The 14847-nt window shown below is 39.3% G+C and overlaps 1 protein-coding gene across 2 annotated transcripts in view; it reads left to right on the forward strand.

Annotated features, from left to right (window-relative positions):
- Window positions 1–14847, forward strand: part of LOC132101188 (CD276 antigen-like) — a 110582-nt gene that overhangs the window by 58223 nt on the left and 37512 nt on the right. For both annotated transcript variants that reach the window (XM_059505916.1, XM_059505917.1), the window contains exon 5: window positions 12398–12532. In XM_059505916.1, coding sequence (XP_059361899.1) covers window positions 12398–12532 — 135 coding nt within the window. The remainder of the gene's footprint in view (window positions 1–12397; window positions 12533–14847) is intronic.

Genomic DNA, 14847 nt, shown 5'->3' on the forward strand with positions numbered 1-14847 from the left:
ATGGTGTGTGTTATCTCAGCGAGGGGTGTGTGTGGTGTTTCTCCTCTCGGTGTGTTCCGAGTGACGGTGTGTGTTCTCTCAGAGAGCGTTGTTTGTGGTGTTTCTCCTCTCGGTGTGTTCTGAGTGACGGTGTGTGTTCTCTCAGTGAGGGGTGTGTGTGGTGTTTCTCCTCTCGGTGTGTTCTGAGTGACGGTGTGTGTTCTCTCAGCGAGGGGTGTGTGTGGTGTTTCTCCTCTCGGTGTGTTCTGAGTGACGGTGTGTGTTATCTCAGCGAGGGTCGTGTGTGGTGTGTCTCCTCTCGGTGTGTTCCGAGTGACGGTGTGTGTTATCTCAGAGAGGGTTGTGTGTGGTGTTTCTCCTCTCGGTGTGTTCCGAGTGACGGTGTGTGTTATCTCAGCGAGGGTCGTGTGTAGTGTTTCTCCTCTCGGTGTGTTCTGAGTGACGGTGTATGTTATCTCAGCGAGGGTCGTATGTAGTGTTTCTCCTCTCGGTGTGTTCCGAGTGACGGTGTGTGTTATCTCAGCGAGGGTCGTGTGTAGTGTTTCTCCTCTCGGTGTGTTCTGAGTGACGGTGTGTGTTATCTCAGCGAGGGTTGTGTGTGGTGTTTCTCCTCTCGGTGTGTTCCGAGTGACGGTGTGTGTTATCTCAGTGAGGGGTGTGTGTGGTGTTTCTCCTCTCGGTGTGTTCCGAGTGACGGTGTGTGTTATCTCAGTGAGGGGTGTGTGTGGTGAGTCTCCTCTCGGTGTGTTCCGAGTGACGGTGTGTGTTATCTCAGCGAGGGTTGTGTGTGGTGTTTCTCCTCTCGGTGTGTTCCGAGTGACGGTGTGTGTTATCTCAGTGAGGGGTGTGTGTGGTGTTTCTCCTCTCGGTGTGTTCCGAGTGACGGTGTGTGTTATCTCAGCGAGGGTCGTGTGTAGTGTTTCTCCTCTCGGTGTGTTCCGAGTGACGGTGTGTGTTATCTCAGCGAGGGTCGTGTGTAGTGTTTCTCCTCTCTGTGTGTTCTGAGTGACGTTTGTGTTCTCTCAGTGAGGGTTGTGTGTGGTGTTTCTCCTCTCGGTGTGTTCCGAGTGACGGTGTGTGTTATCTCAGCGAGGGGTGTGTGTGGTGTTTCTCCTCTCGGTGTGTTCTGAGTGACGGTGTGTGTTCTCTCACTGAGGGGTGTGTGTGGTGTTTCTCCTCTCGGTGTGTTCTGAGTGACGGTGTGTGTTATCTAAGCGAGGGGTGTGTGTAGTGTTTCTCCTCTCGGTGTGTTCTGAGTGACGGTGTGTGTTTTCTCACTGAGGGTTGTGTGTGGTGTTTCTCCTCTCGGTGTGTTCTGAGTGACGGTGTGTGTTATCTCAGCGAGGGGTGTGTGTGGTGTTTCTCCTCTCGGTGTGTTCTGAGTGACGGTGTGTGTTATCTCAGCGAGGGGTGTGTGTGGTGTTTCTCCTCTCGGTGTGTTCCGAGTGACGGTGTGTGTTATCTCAGCGAGGGTCATGTGTAGTGTTTCTCCTCTCGGTGTGTTCTGAGTGACGGTGTGTGTTCTCTCAGTGAGGGGTGTGTGTGGTGTTTCTCCTCTCTGTGTGTTCCGAGTGACGGTGTGTGTTATCTCAGCGAGGGGTGTGTGTGGTGTTTCTCCTCTCGGTGTGTTCTGAGTGACGGTGTGTGTTATCTCGGCGAGGGGTGTGTGTGGTGTTTCTCCTCTCGGTGTGTTCTGAGTGACGGTCGGTGTGTGTTATCTCAGCGAGGGGTGTGTGTGGTGTTTCTCCTCTCGGTGTGTTCCGAGTGACGGTGTGTGTTATCTCAGAGAGGGTTGTTTGTGGTGTTTCTCCTCTCGGTGTGTTCTGAGTGACGGTGTGTGTTCTCTCAGTGAGGGGTGTGTGTGGTGTTTCTCCTCTCGGTGTGTTCTGAGTGACGGTGTGTGTTCTCTCAGCGAGGGGTGTGTGTGGTGTTTCTCCTCTCGGTGTGTTCTGAGTGACGGTGTGTGTTATCTCAGCGAGGGTCGTGTGTGGTGTGTCTCCTCTCGGTGTGTTCTGAGTGACGGTGTGTGTTATCTCAGAGAGGGTCGTGTGTGGTGTTTCTCCTCTCGGTGTGTTCCGAGTGACGGTGTGTGTTATCTCAGCGAGGGTCGTGTGTAGTGTTTCTCCTCTCGGTGTGTTCTGAGTGACGGTGTATGTTATCTCAGCGAGGGTCGTATGTAGTGTTTCTCCTCTCGGTGTGTTCCGAGTGACGGTGTGTGTTATCTCAGCGAGGGTCGTGTGTAGTGTTTCTCCTCTCGGTGTGTTCTGAGTGACGGTGTGTGTTATCTCAGCGAGGGTTGTGTGTGGTGTTTCTCCTCTCGGTGTTTTCCGAGTGACGGTGTGTGTTATCTCAGCGAGGGTCATGTGTAGTGTTTCTCCTCTCGGTGTGTTCCGAGTGACGGTGTGTGTTATCTCAGCGAGGGTCGTGTGTAGTGTTTCTCCTCTCGGTGTGTTCTGAGAGAATGTGTGTGTTATTTTAGTGAGGGTTGTGTGTGGTGTTTGTCCTCACGGTGTGTTCCGAGTGACGGTGTGTGTTATCTCAGCGAGGGTTGTGTGTGGTGTTTCTCCTCTCGGTGTGTTCTGAGTGACGGTGTGTGTTCTCTCAGTGAGGGTTGTGTGCAGTGTTTCTCCTCTCGGTGTGTTCTGAGTGAGTGTGTGTTCTCTCAATGAGGGTTGTGTGTAGTGTTTCTTCTCTCGGTGTGTTCTGAGTGACGGTGTGTGTTATCTCAGCGAGGGTTGTGTGTGGTGTTTCTCCTCTCGGTGTGTTCTGAGTGACGGTGTGTGTTCTCTCAGTCAGGGGTGTGTGTGGTGTTTCTCCTCTCGGTGTGTTCTGAGTGACGGTGTGTGTTATCTCAGCGAGGGGTGTGTGTAGTGTTTCTCCTCTCGGTGTGTTCTGAGTGACGGTGTGTGTTATCTCAGCGAGGGGTGTGTGTGGTGTTTCTCCTCTCGGTGTGTTCTGAGTGACGGTGTGTGTTCTCTCAGTGAGGGGTGTGTGTGGTATTTCTCCTCTCGGTGTGTTCTGAGTGACGGTGTGTGTTATCTCAGCGAGGGGTGTGTGTGGTGTTTCTCCTCTCCGTGTGTTCTGAGTGACGGTGTGTGTTCTCTCACTGAGGGGTGTGTGTGGTGTTTCTCCTCTCGGTGTGTTCTGAGTGACGGTGTGTGTTCTCTCAGTGAGGGCTGTGTGTGTGGTGTTTCTCCTCTCGGTGTGTTCTGAGTGACGGTGTGTGTTCTCTCAGTCAGGGGTGTGTGTGGTGTTTCTCCTCTCGGTGTGTTCTGAGTGACGTGTGTGTGTTCTCTCAGCGAGGGTCGTATGTAGTGTTTCTCCTCTCGGTGTGTTCCGAGTGACGGTGTGTGTTATCTCAGCGAGGGTCGTGTGTAGTGTTTGGCTGCACTGAGCCTGTTTTGAGCCATGTGTTAAGAGTTGTGTTGCTTTGAATGAGTTTTGCAGGTGATGTGAACTGTTTAGCTCAGGTGACTATTGGTAGTGCAGACTGTAGTTAGAGTTTTGCACATGTAGCTCCAGTTGTGCTCACTGACGTTTAGCAATAAAAAAAAAACTGTAATACAAGTATATATACATGTAATACTAAATTGGGTGAAACATTAAAATTAAGCTTTCTTTCTTTTGCAGTTTTTCACGTTTCTTCTCAGGAGTTTCTTTTTAATTTTCATTCTGTCATGCTTACTGTAAAAAATAATAAAAATAATTAAATTTAATGAAAGGCAATGCGTAGACCATAAGTGGATAGACTGAGAGGTTCTAGAGGTGAAGTGAACACAGCAGTCCTTATTATGTGTGACTAAGTGTTCGGTCTAAATCACACATCACTGTTTTTAGCCAAAGTCCATGGTCCCTGGTGTGTCAGAAAGCTCAAGCATCTAGTTTGTGAATGTGAAGCACGGCCACAGTCGAGTGTCAGGATCTGTTCATTTGTGCTGCAACCACTGAAAATGTGCTGCTTGCAGAAGAGTGGATTGTAAATAAGTAAATGAGCATATAAATAAATAAAGCACTGCTTGTCTTGATCTGAGCTAGTTACAGATGGAGGTCTGGAGGGGAAGGTGCTGATGGCCATTAGGTTTAATTGATGGTTTGGGGAAAGAGAGAGAATGAATGGAAATCAAGGCCTTTGACTTCACTGCTGTACAGAATAAACCAAACTCATCTGTATTTCAGCTCTGCTCATAAATCACCAAACACAAGTCCAAGAGTCCTTGAAAAAAATCAAGTGTTTTTCTTAAGATGATTTGTGTTAAAGCACAAACTCTCTCTGCTTGGACTCCCACGCGCTCCTCATTTACGTATTTCAAGCTTGAAGGTTCTGGGGCTGAAACAGATCTCTAATTTCTGTGTAACGTGGGCGATGCGGTCCGAGCGTTTGACCCGGAGCTGCTGCTGTTCTTCTCTTGGTTGCTGCTGTAATTATATTGTGCAGCATTAATCACATTAATTACAGATGGCAAAAAATATGGAAGAAATATTTATAAAAAATATAATCATATGTCATGTGTCACACAGGTACAATGTCCTTTTATTCTGTTCTTCACCATACAGTTGTGCTAATTCATACTTTCTATATAAAACAAATGGGCCATAAAATAACAATACAAATAATGTGATGATAAACTATATTTTACAGTCTTTTTCTGTGAAAATATTTTTTTGACTAATGACTAATATTATAACAAGTATACAATTATTATAAATGAATACTAATAATTATAATTAATAAAAAAAATATTGCTAATAATTTAAACAATATAAATGAAAATGTAAATAAAATTCAAATATAACACTAAAAATAATCTAGTTTAAATGATGTCATGTTATTTCAGACAAAGCAGATGTTGAATCAGAAAAAAAAAAATCTACTTTTTTTTTATTGGCAATATGAATACTAATGTAATGTAATATGTGAGTGGACCCTCAGTGGAAACTCATTTGAACCATATATATATATATATATATATATATATATTTCACAGTGCAAGAAAATCTTCAGGCCTGAAGAAAATTAGTTTAGTGTCAATTAAGCAGTTAATTTTCCTCAGCAGTTCTCATTACTATAATGCAAAAAAAAAAACTAATGATTTTTGAACAGTAAATTATTTAGACATTGTTGTATTAGCTCTACTGCCCGTAATTTGTTGATTTAAAAAAAATTGTGCTGGATGTTTCTCATTACTGTAATACAGTAATGAGAAACTAATGAGAAGCATTAAAAAAAGCATCTATTAGAATAAGTAAAATTACACATGAGCTCAGAAGTAAAACATCTGGATGTGTTAGAGTTATGAGGATTAGAGCGGAGTGTTTCATGCACCATGAAAATAATTCCCTTAAAATATGATACAATTTCTTTATGTGAGATATTTATCCTTTGATTTTGGGCTGAAATATGACATGGCTTTATGATCTTGGTTAGATTCACTCATGCACTGCAGTAAACGAGTTTTTAGTGTTATCTTCATTCATTTATTCATTTACAAACTATTTTATTTTAAGAATTATGAAAAAGTAAATATTTCTATTTTGAAGTAAGTAATTGTTTATTTGTTATATAAAATAATATTAAATATTATGACATGAAGTAAACATCTCTATTTAAAAATAAATAAAATATGATATATATGAAATTACATTAGAAATTATGACAAAGAAAATGTTTATATTTTGAAAAATGAACAATTTAAAAAATATAATATAAAATTTAATATTCTGACACAAAAATTTGAAAAAATAAATATGATATTTTAAAGAATTATGACACAAAGTAAATATTTCTATTTTGAAAAAAAAAAAATATAATATAATATTGTATTAAATATTTTTACAAAATAAAGTCATTTATTATATTATATTATAATTTTATAATTTTTATAAAGTATTATATTCTCAATTTAAAAAATAAACAAATATATAACATTACATAACATAATATAATATTAAATATTTAGACGTACAATAAATGTTTTGAAAAAAACAATTATATTATATTAGAATATGAATTATATTAGAATTAGAATTATGACACAAAATATTATTTAGATTACTAATCTAATTCAAAACATGCATTTCAGTGGTCTGAGACGTTTCGACCACGGTGTGTATGATATCTGTAGGCATACAGATCAAGCAGCTGTATGTCATCTGCGCAGATCAGATCATTCCAGGTCCAGGTGTGTTCTCAGGTGTGTTCATCTGAGTGTGAGCCGGAGCTCTGTTAACATCAGGGCTGTTGTTGATCGCTCTCGCACTGCAGCTGATGCTCTGAAAGATAATTAAACATTTAGAGAGCCCAACTTTCTCAGCTGATCATTGCCCCTGAAGTTTGTCCAAAAACAAGCGAGGGAGCGAGAGAATGATGTCAGCGGGGAGAGCTGATGTCTGTCCGGCATCTAATGAGTTTGCTTTGAACCGCGGACACACACTTAATTAGCTGTCCTGCTCCGCTTATTTCTCCCTTCATCTTTCTGTGCAGTTTTCTGTTGACCTCAAAATAAGAAATAGAGGTTTAGGGAAGGGCCAAAATACATCGTTTTACAATCAGCTAGGGTCAGCGGGGTCAGCGGAGCTCATTAGCATTTAAAGGGACATGCACCTAAATGTCTCGCTGTGAACAGAGCTGTTTTTGACAAGTTAAAACGGTATAATTTTACAATACCATTGACAACTAATTTTAACTAAAGTATGTTATCAACTTTTCATTAAGACTCTTAAAAATAATATCAATTTGTGGAAAACTGGCATCTGATGACCACTTTTAACTATTGTTTTAAATGAAATTATTACCATCTTTTAAAAAGTATGCTAAAGGGAACTCTGAGTTCTTTGGGAAGCTGAACAAGGTTGATATTCTTCTCAAGCTTCTTGTTAACTTGTTAACAGAGTTTTGAAACTTTGTTAAAGAGTTGGGTTGCCAATACACATGGCCAGTGTAAATAACTCAGAATGCATGAAATAGCATTTAACTCCACGTTTAGGTGCTCTTCGCTTCCACAAGAGCAGAGCAGTGTTTCGATATGACTGCGGTGCTAACACTTGGTACCTAGATGGAGTTTATGCTCTGGTCATCTCTATCAGTACAGAGCGGTGATGTTTGTAGTGTGTTGTTTAAGGAATCAGAAACATGAGCATCTCTTCTGAAAACTATTAGGACATCCTTTCATTTCCTCCGCTATAAAGTAAACCAATCAAACTCACAGAAAGAGGAAGAGTGTCTCTAGACAAATGTGCTGATCTGAAAGGAAACCTCAGAGATGCATCTGTCCACATCTTCATCTTTTCTCCTCCTCTCGCACACACAGGTGGTCGCAATACATTTTATTGAGGAAACAACAACAGTGCAGTAACAAAACAAGCGATCACCTTCCCCTCATTGTGATGAATGCTTAACGTCAGACACGAGCCCAAAGTCATTTATTCAATCCGAATCCCTCTAAAGGGAAGAAATCAAATCGCAGGCCATCTCGTGTCTTCCTGTTTAGCTAAACCCTGTCCTCTGACATTTCTGGCTCGCCGTCTTTGTGATTGCATTAAGTGTTATTATTGCTAATCAGAATTCATGGAGAGATCACTTAGCGGGCTTTCTGGAGTTGGGGACAATAAATAGACGGAAAAATAAAAATGACTAATCTTTCAAATGTCAGGGGGCTCTGGGAGGGGCAGATGGCAGGATTTCTGATGTGTTTTGAGAGGCACTTTTGTCTTAGTGTTGATGGTTAGATGTCTAAGAACGTTACTTTCCGGTTTAAGGAAAATATCTTTCTTACTGTACAATACTACTCCGAGCGTGTAGCTAAAATCTGCATGATTAGGGAACAATGAACAACCTCAAGTGTGATACAAATAATACTTTATTAACTGCATAAATACAAACTAGTCTAACACACACATGCATACAGTTAGCATAGGAAAAAGGGTTAAAGCTTAAACAGTAAAGAGATGAGAAATAAAACATGAAGCTATTATACAATTTGATATTCAGCAGATCTACAGCCTGAAGGAAACATCAGTTTCTTAGTTTAAACACATCTTTGTAAAAGGTGCATATGATACTAATGTTTCAATTAATAAGACTTAGTTTGATACTTGCTCGTCTCGCCTGTTTGAAGAGAGTCCTGATGCACTTTGGGGCTCCAGTAGGTTGGCTGAAGTTAGGTGAGGAGAAAGATCGAAGGTCTTGAAGTGGAAAGACTAGGCTGAAAGCCTGGCACAAGCTTGGGTTTAGTTCTTGAGGACTCTTAGCTCTGCATCTTGCCCTGGAGTTTCTGCACCTGAAAAACATTTTCTGATCTGGGGATCAGTGATCTATATACAGTAGGGTGATGATGTCACACCCTCAGGACTTGAGTGAGCCAATGAGGAATGATACCTTTGGAGGGAAGTTAATGACACTTTGTCCTCAGGCATATGTCTTGCCTATAGTCTTTGATTGGATGTGGATGAAGAAACTATTAAATATTCTGATAACACAAATACCTTCCATAGGTTCCAACACATAATATAACTAAACATTTCGACTGTTAAAAATACACCCAAAAGATATACAAATGTGCCACTACACACATTTTTGCTCTGAAAACATACCTATACATACAATTCACTGCAGTTTAGAGCGACAGTCAGTCAATGATGACATACTTTTCTGTTTTTGGGAGAACTATCAAAACAACAAAAAAAAGCACGTTTGGACATTGTGCCAGGTTTGATGTCATTAACCCTCTGGGGTCCGAGGTGATTTTGGGGCCCTTGAGATGCGTTCAGAATGAGAGTCCAAACAGCTAAATAGATAAATAAATAAACGTCTTAAATGATGGATGTGTCTCAGCTTTTGTCTTCTCCAGATGTGAACTGATGGACTGGAGTGCTGTGGATTATTGTGATGTTTTTATCAGACTCTCATTCTGACGGCACCCATTCACTGCAGAGCATCCATTGATGAGATACTGATGCAGTGCTATATTTCTACAAACCTGATGAAGAAACAAACTCATCCTAATCTTGGATGGCCTGAGGATGAGCACATTTTCATTTTTAGGTGAACTGCTCCTTTAATGGGGAACACAAAGAAGTACGGTAAATAACTAATGAGATAGTTTGTGCTCAGCTCTCTCTTGTGCTCGGCTGTGTTTGTATGAGGCCGGTTTCTCTTCTGAGGCTCAACTCCATCTCAGGGCTCTCTTTTTTCTCTTAATTTCAATTATTTAAGTTTTTGTTTTTATATTTGTTTAAACATCAGTTTTTAATTTATGACATTTTATTTTATATTAATTGATTTATTTAAAATAGTTATTTTTTTGTTTTATTTTACTTGTTTTAGTTTATAATTTGTATTTTATAAAAAAAATCAGTCTAGCACTTTTTTTTTGTAAAACAATCTTATTGTATTTTATATCATATATTTATTTTACTTATTTATTTTTATTTTATTTCATTATTTCATTTCATTTTATTTTCCCTGTTTATCCCAGTGGCATGTTTAACTTTGAAACATTTAATTTTCAATAAATTAACAGTCAATATTGTGACTCACCTCGGTACTTGACATTTAACAATCTCTATAGAGCACTAAAACAGAAAAGGGAGGGAGTAAGAGTCATTTCTGAGCTCCGTTCACTGCCTGTTGTGAGTCCAACCCAGTACTGGAACATATTGTTGGAAATGTAAGTGATATACAATTCTTGTATGTGTCTGCAATCAGAATTCAGAGACTTGAGAAAGTGTTGGAGGTGAGAGCCAAGATGTACGTTTGTCCTTGCGTGTCTTTGGCAACTTAGAAAGAGAGCAGGATAGAAAAAGATGAATAAGGGCTTCCAGAGGAAGATGATGGGTGATGAGAGACGTTTGGGATATATCTATAACAGAGGGAAGGAAAATCACATCATCAAACAATAGTAAGAGAGAAATATGAGCCTACAGGTCTTTAGGGACAACATTGCTGAAAAGCTAGACTTTTACAACATTTATCTTCATCAGGCCACCTTCAGCAGGAGAGAGAGAGAGAGAGAGACAGAGAGAGAGAGAGAGAGAGAGACACAGAGAGAGAGGGAGAGAGAGTTATATGGGTTCGAGAGGGATTCTTACGTGGAAGAATTATAGCCTCATTTTTGTAAGAGTAACTTACTATCTATTTACAAATGAATAGTAAGAATCACCTGTGTATGTAGTTACATAAAGAACAGACAACCTCATAATTATCTATGTGCGTCTACATTAGATGAATAACTTTGGGCAAGATTATTTTATTTTATTATTGTATTTTATTTTATGTTTTCATTTAAATAAATCTGTATTTTTTATTTATTTTAATTAAATGTTTTCATTAATTTGCCTATTTTTATTATTTCAATTTTTAACCGAAATGTGGTCATATGGTGCAATGTTGTCCTAATTTTTCCTACGAACATGATGTTTTATTCTGTTCATAAGAGAGCGGAGTAAATCAGATCTTCACGGTTTTGAAATTTCATAGGCATCTGTGCGGTGTAATTTTATAAGATTTAAACTTTCTCTGACCTTTGTTAATAAGCTTGAGTGAGACTGATTGGTCTCCATGAGGACTGTGTACGAGAGCGCACCACACTTTCACCATGTTCTGCTCATATGGCTCAGAAATAAAGAAATAACTAGCAGTGAATTTAATCTGCTGTCTTATTAACCTTTAGAAGAGATTTTTGAACATATGGAGAGTGTAATTCTGTCAGTGTCCACAGCTTCTCTTTAGCAGGTTTCTCTGCACTTCTACAAATGATAACAAATCTGGCCACCTTTATCTGGGCTCTTTCTTTCTCAGGGGCCACATCAATACATCGATGTACATCCTCTGTCAGTGCTGTCCACTGCAGATCATCTATCTGTTCGTCTGTGAGTTACCAAGGGAAATAAAGCCAGATTTCTTTCTATGTAATTGACTTTTTTGGAACATGGCAGGTTTGAGCTGATACTTACATGGACAGCCCTCAAAGACATTAATAAACTACCAGTTGTAGTAGTTTCACAATTACTGCCCATCATATTTGTGTCAAGCCTGTTTTTTTCTTTTAGCTGTGAAGAGGATGTTGATATGTTTTAAATGCTCACTATTTTCATAGTCGCCCACCTAGAATTTCAAGAGCCATCAGTGGAGAAATGAGAAAGAGTGTTTTTAATGTGTCAGATACTCTGAGTTGGCCGTGGTTAGCTTGTATTCAGCATAAGACTGATGTGTTTGGGCCATGTGTAGTGTATTGCTGTTTTCAGTGTCTTGTGGCTCATCAAATATTTTATTTTATTTTAATGCTGATGATGCTGCTCCTGATGATAATGCTGAAGATGATGTTGCTGATGATTGATGCTGCTGCTGCTGCTAATGATGCTGCAGCTGATGATGATGATGATGCTGCTGCTGATGATGATGATTATGCTGATGATAATGACACTGATGATGCTGTTGCCGATGATGATGCTGCTGCTGCTGCTTATAATCCTGCTGATTATGATGATGCTGCATCTGATGCTGCTGCTGCTGCTGATGATGCTGCAGCTAATGATGCTGCTGATGCTGATGCTAATGATGCTGATGATAATGACTTTGATGATGCTTTTGCTGATGATGCAGCTAATGCTAATGATGCTGCTGCTGCTGATGACGATGATGATGCTGCAGCTGATGATGCTGCAGCTGATGATTCTGCAGCTGATGATGCTGCTGATGCTGATGTTAATGCTAATGATGCTGCTGATGATGTTGATGATAATGGCTTTGATGCTGCTGCTGCTGATGCTAATGATGATGCTGCTGATGTTAATGATGCTTCTGCTGCTGCTGATGATAATGACACTGATTATGCTGATGGCGATGATGCTGCTGATGCTAATGATGCTGCTGCTGCTTTTGCTGCTGCTGATGCCTCTGATGGTGCTGCTGCTGCTGCTGATGATGCTGATGATAATGATGCTGATACTGCTGCTTTTGCTGATGATGCTGATGTCAATTATGCTGCTGCTGATGATGCTGATGATAATGACACTGAAGATGCTGCTGATGCTGATGCTAATGATGCTGCTGCTGATGATGATAATGACACTGATGATGCTGATGCCGATGATGCTGCTGATGCTAATGATGCTGCTGCTGCTTTTGCTTCTGCTGATGCCTCTGATGGTGCTGCTGCTGCTGATGATGATGCTGATGATAATGATGCTGATACTGCTGCTTTTGCTGATGATGCTGATTGCAATTATGCTGCTGCTGATGATGCTGATGATAATGACACTGATGATGATGATGCTAATGATGATGCTGATGCTTTTGCTGATGATGCTGATGTTGATTATGATGCTGCTGCAGATGATGCTGCTGCTGATGATGATTATGTGTATGATGATGATTATGTGTATGTCTCTCTGTCTGCAGCTCAGGGTCTGGTGTTTCCTCCGCTGGCGCTCTGGCTGACCGTGGCTCTGGCTGTATGTTTGCTGGCTCTGCTGGTCGCTCTGGCCGTCGTCTGCTGCAGGAAGATCAGAGAGAGCTGTGAGGAGATGAGAGCTGGTGAGGAACACATTACATAACCAGAGTCTGCATCTCTGTATCCTAATCTGCTCTTAACATGTGCAGCTGAGTTTAGGCCTGGTCTCATTCTCAGATGTCATGACCTCAACACACTTTCATATTATTGTTTATTATTTTAGACCGTCTTTAAACTAACTGTGGTGGGTCACTCAAAATTTCTAGAAGTCAAACGTCATGCCACTAGACACAACTTTGGCTACACAAGGCCTACTAATGAGAGAATGTTTCAGTGGTCTTTACACCAATATATACATATGAAGTAAATTATAATAAAAAGTGTGTGTGTCTGTTAATGTTAATTTAAGTTAAATAAGTTAAATATATTTTATGTTTAATTATGTAATTATAATAATACAATAAGTCAATATGATAATTTTGATAATGAATTAAAAATCATTAAAATGAATTTTGAAATGTAAAAATAATAAAAATATATCACATTTAAAAATAAATAATGACATGAATCATGTGTTAACCACATAATTAAAAATATGTAAAAGTGCATTTTGCATCTGAATAACCATTTAAAAACGAAATCAAAATCATAACCACATTAAAAAGAATTTACAAAAAGGATACAATTTTATATGAAACAAACACACGCATATATACAAATTTTTTATATTTTTTTAATTGAATACTAAATATGGTAGATAAATACATAAATAAAGATTTTTAATAATTCTAATAAATCATGTGATTAATCACCAAATATTTTATATTATATAGTAAGCTGTATACATCTAGCAGTACTATAATGTTACTTAAAATGTATATATATATATATATCTGTGTGTGTGTGTGTTTTTTTTTTTTCAGATAATATTTAAAACAATGTAATACATAACAGTCTATGTATCAGTTTTGATCTTAGAAAGGAGGTCCCTCACAAGTGAATCATCGTGTTTCGGTTGTTTCTGTCCCCCTTGGTGCAGATAATAGTCTGCAAACTTACACACTGCACACAGTTTGTTGTTGGCTGTGTGGCTCAGTACACTGCTCTGAGCTGAATGCTAAAGCCAGAGGAGTCCTGTTCTGCCAAAGCCCACTCTCCTCCTGTGCCGCTGAAGTTCATTAGTGCCATGCGATAATTAGTCGCACCGTGTAACTAGGGAGCGCAGAACTTGAAGGTTGAAATTACAGGAAGAAAGACTGATGTGTGGAGGAGAAGCGCCAGCAGAGAGATAGAAATGGATTCAGCCGTCACGTGAAGGGAACAAGAGGTGTAATGAGCTCTGTGTGTGGAGCAGGAGACATTTAAATAAAGGTCACTGCAGCAATGCATTGGACCCCTGGGCTTTTAAAAATACATCTGCAACTGTGAGACAGAGAGTGGGAAAAAGAGTAAATATCTGGCCGGAGACAGCAAACAGTGAAATGGAATGAGCAAGTGGTGAGTCCAGAGCAAATAAACCAACTCTTTCTCCAGTAACCCATGCAGGAATTCTGGAATAAGATTTGGTGAACGGGTCAGCAGCCTGTTGAAGTAATTGAGTTGTTGAGTGAGTCAGAAACTGCTCTCCCTGCCACTCCTGCTGTTCTTGTCTCTCCATCAGTCGCCTGGCTTTTGAGCTGAAATTTGGCACTGTAATTATCGTATTCCACGTTTGGTTCTCACTGGAGCACTTGCTCCTGTATCAGCGTGTCATCTGCTTTTAGTCAATAACATTTTCAGTTTGACATGGCTAAAACTGCAGACATGTATTGCAGCTTAGCTTACTGTTTATTGTGTGGCTTAGTTTATTAGACCACTTAAGAAATTAATTGTATATACATAATACAAATAAAAATACAAATTATTTGCGTAATACTTTATTTTAAGGTGTCCTTTTTACACATATTGCATGTACTTAGTGTCATAAAACAAGTAGTTATGCATAACTACATGCAAGTAAACCTGAGCCAAACCCTAATCATATAGTAAGTACACGTAGTTAATTAATATTACGTCATAATTAAATGTATGATTACACTGTAACAGGGACACATTAAAATAAAGTGTAACCATTAGCTGTATAAGATAAATTATTAGTAATAGTTTCAATAATATGCATTTAATAATAATACTTAATATTAAATAATAACATTTCTGGTAAATATAAATATGTATGTGTAATTATACAACATACGTTAAATTGTGAATAGGTGAATATAGCTTTAATAATATTCATTTGGTAATTGTAAATAAATAAACAAATATAAATGTTTAAATTAAGTTATATAAATAGATTAAATACAATTATTTATTTAAATAATTAAATGTAATCTCAATGAATGAATGAATAAATGAAGCA

This window comes from Carassius carassius, chromosome 23, assembly GCF_963082965.1.
Source record: "Carassius carassius chromosome 23, fCarCar2.1, whole genome shotgun sequence".
NCBI lineage: Eukaryota > Metazoa > Chordata > Actinopteri > Cypriniformes > Cyprinidae > Carassius > Carassius carassius.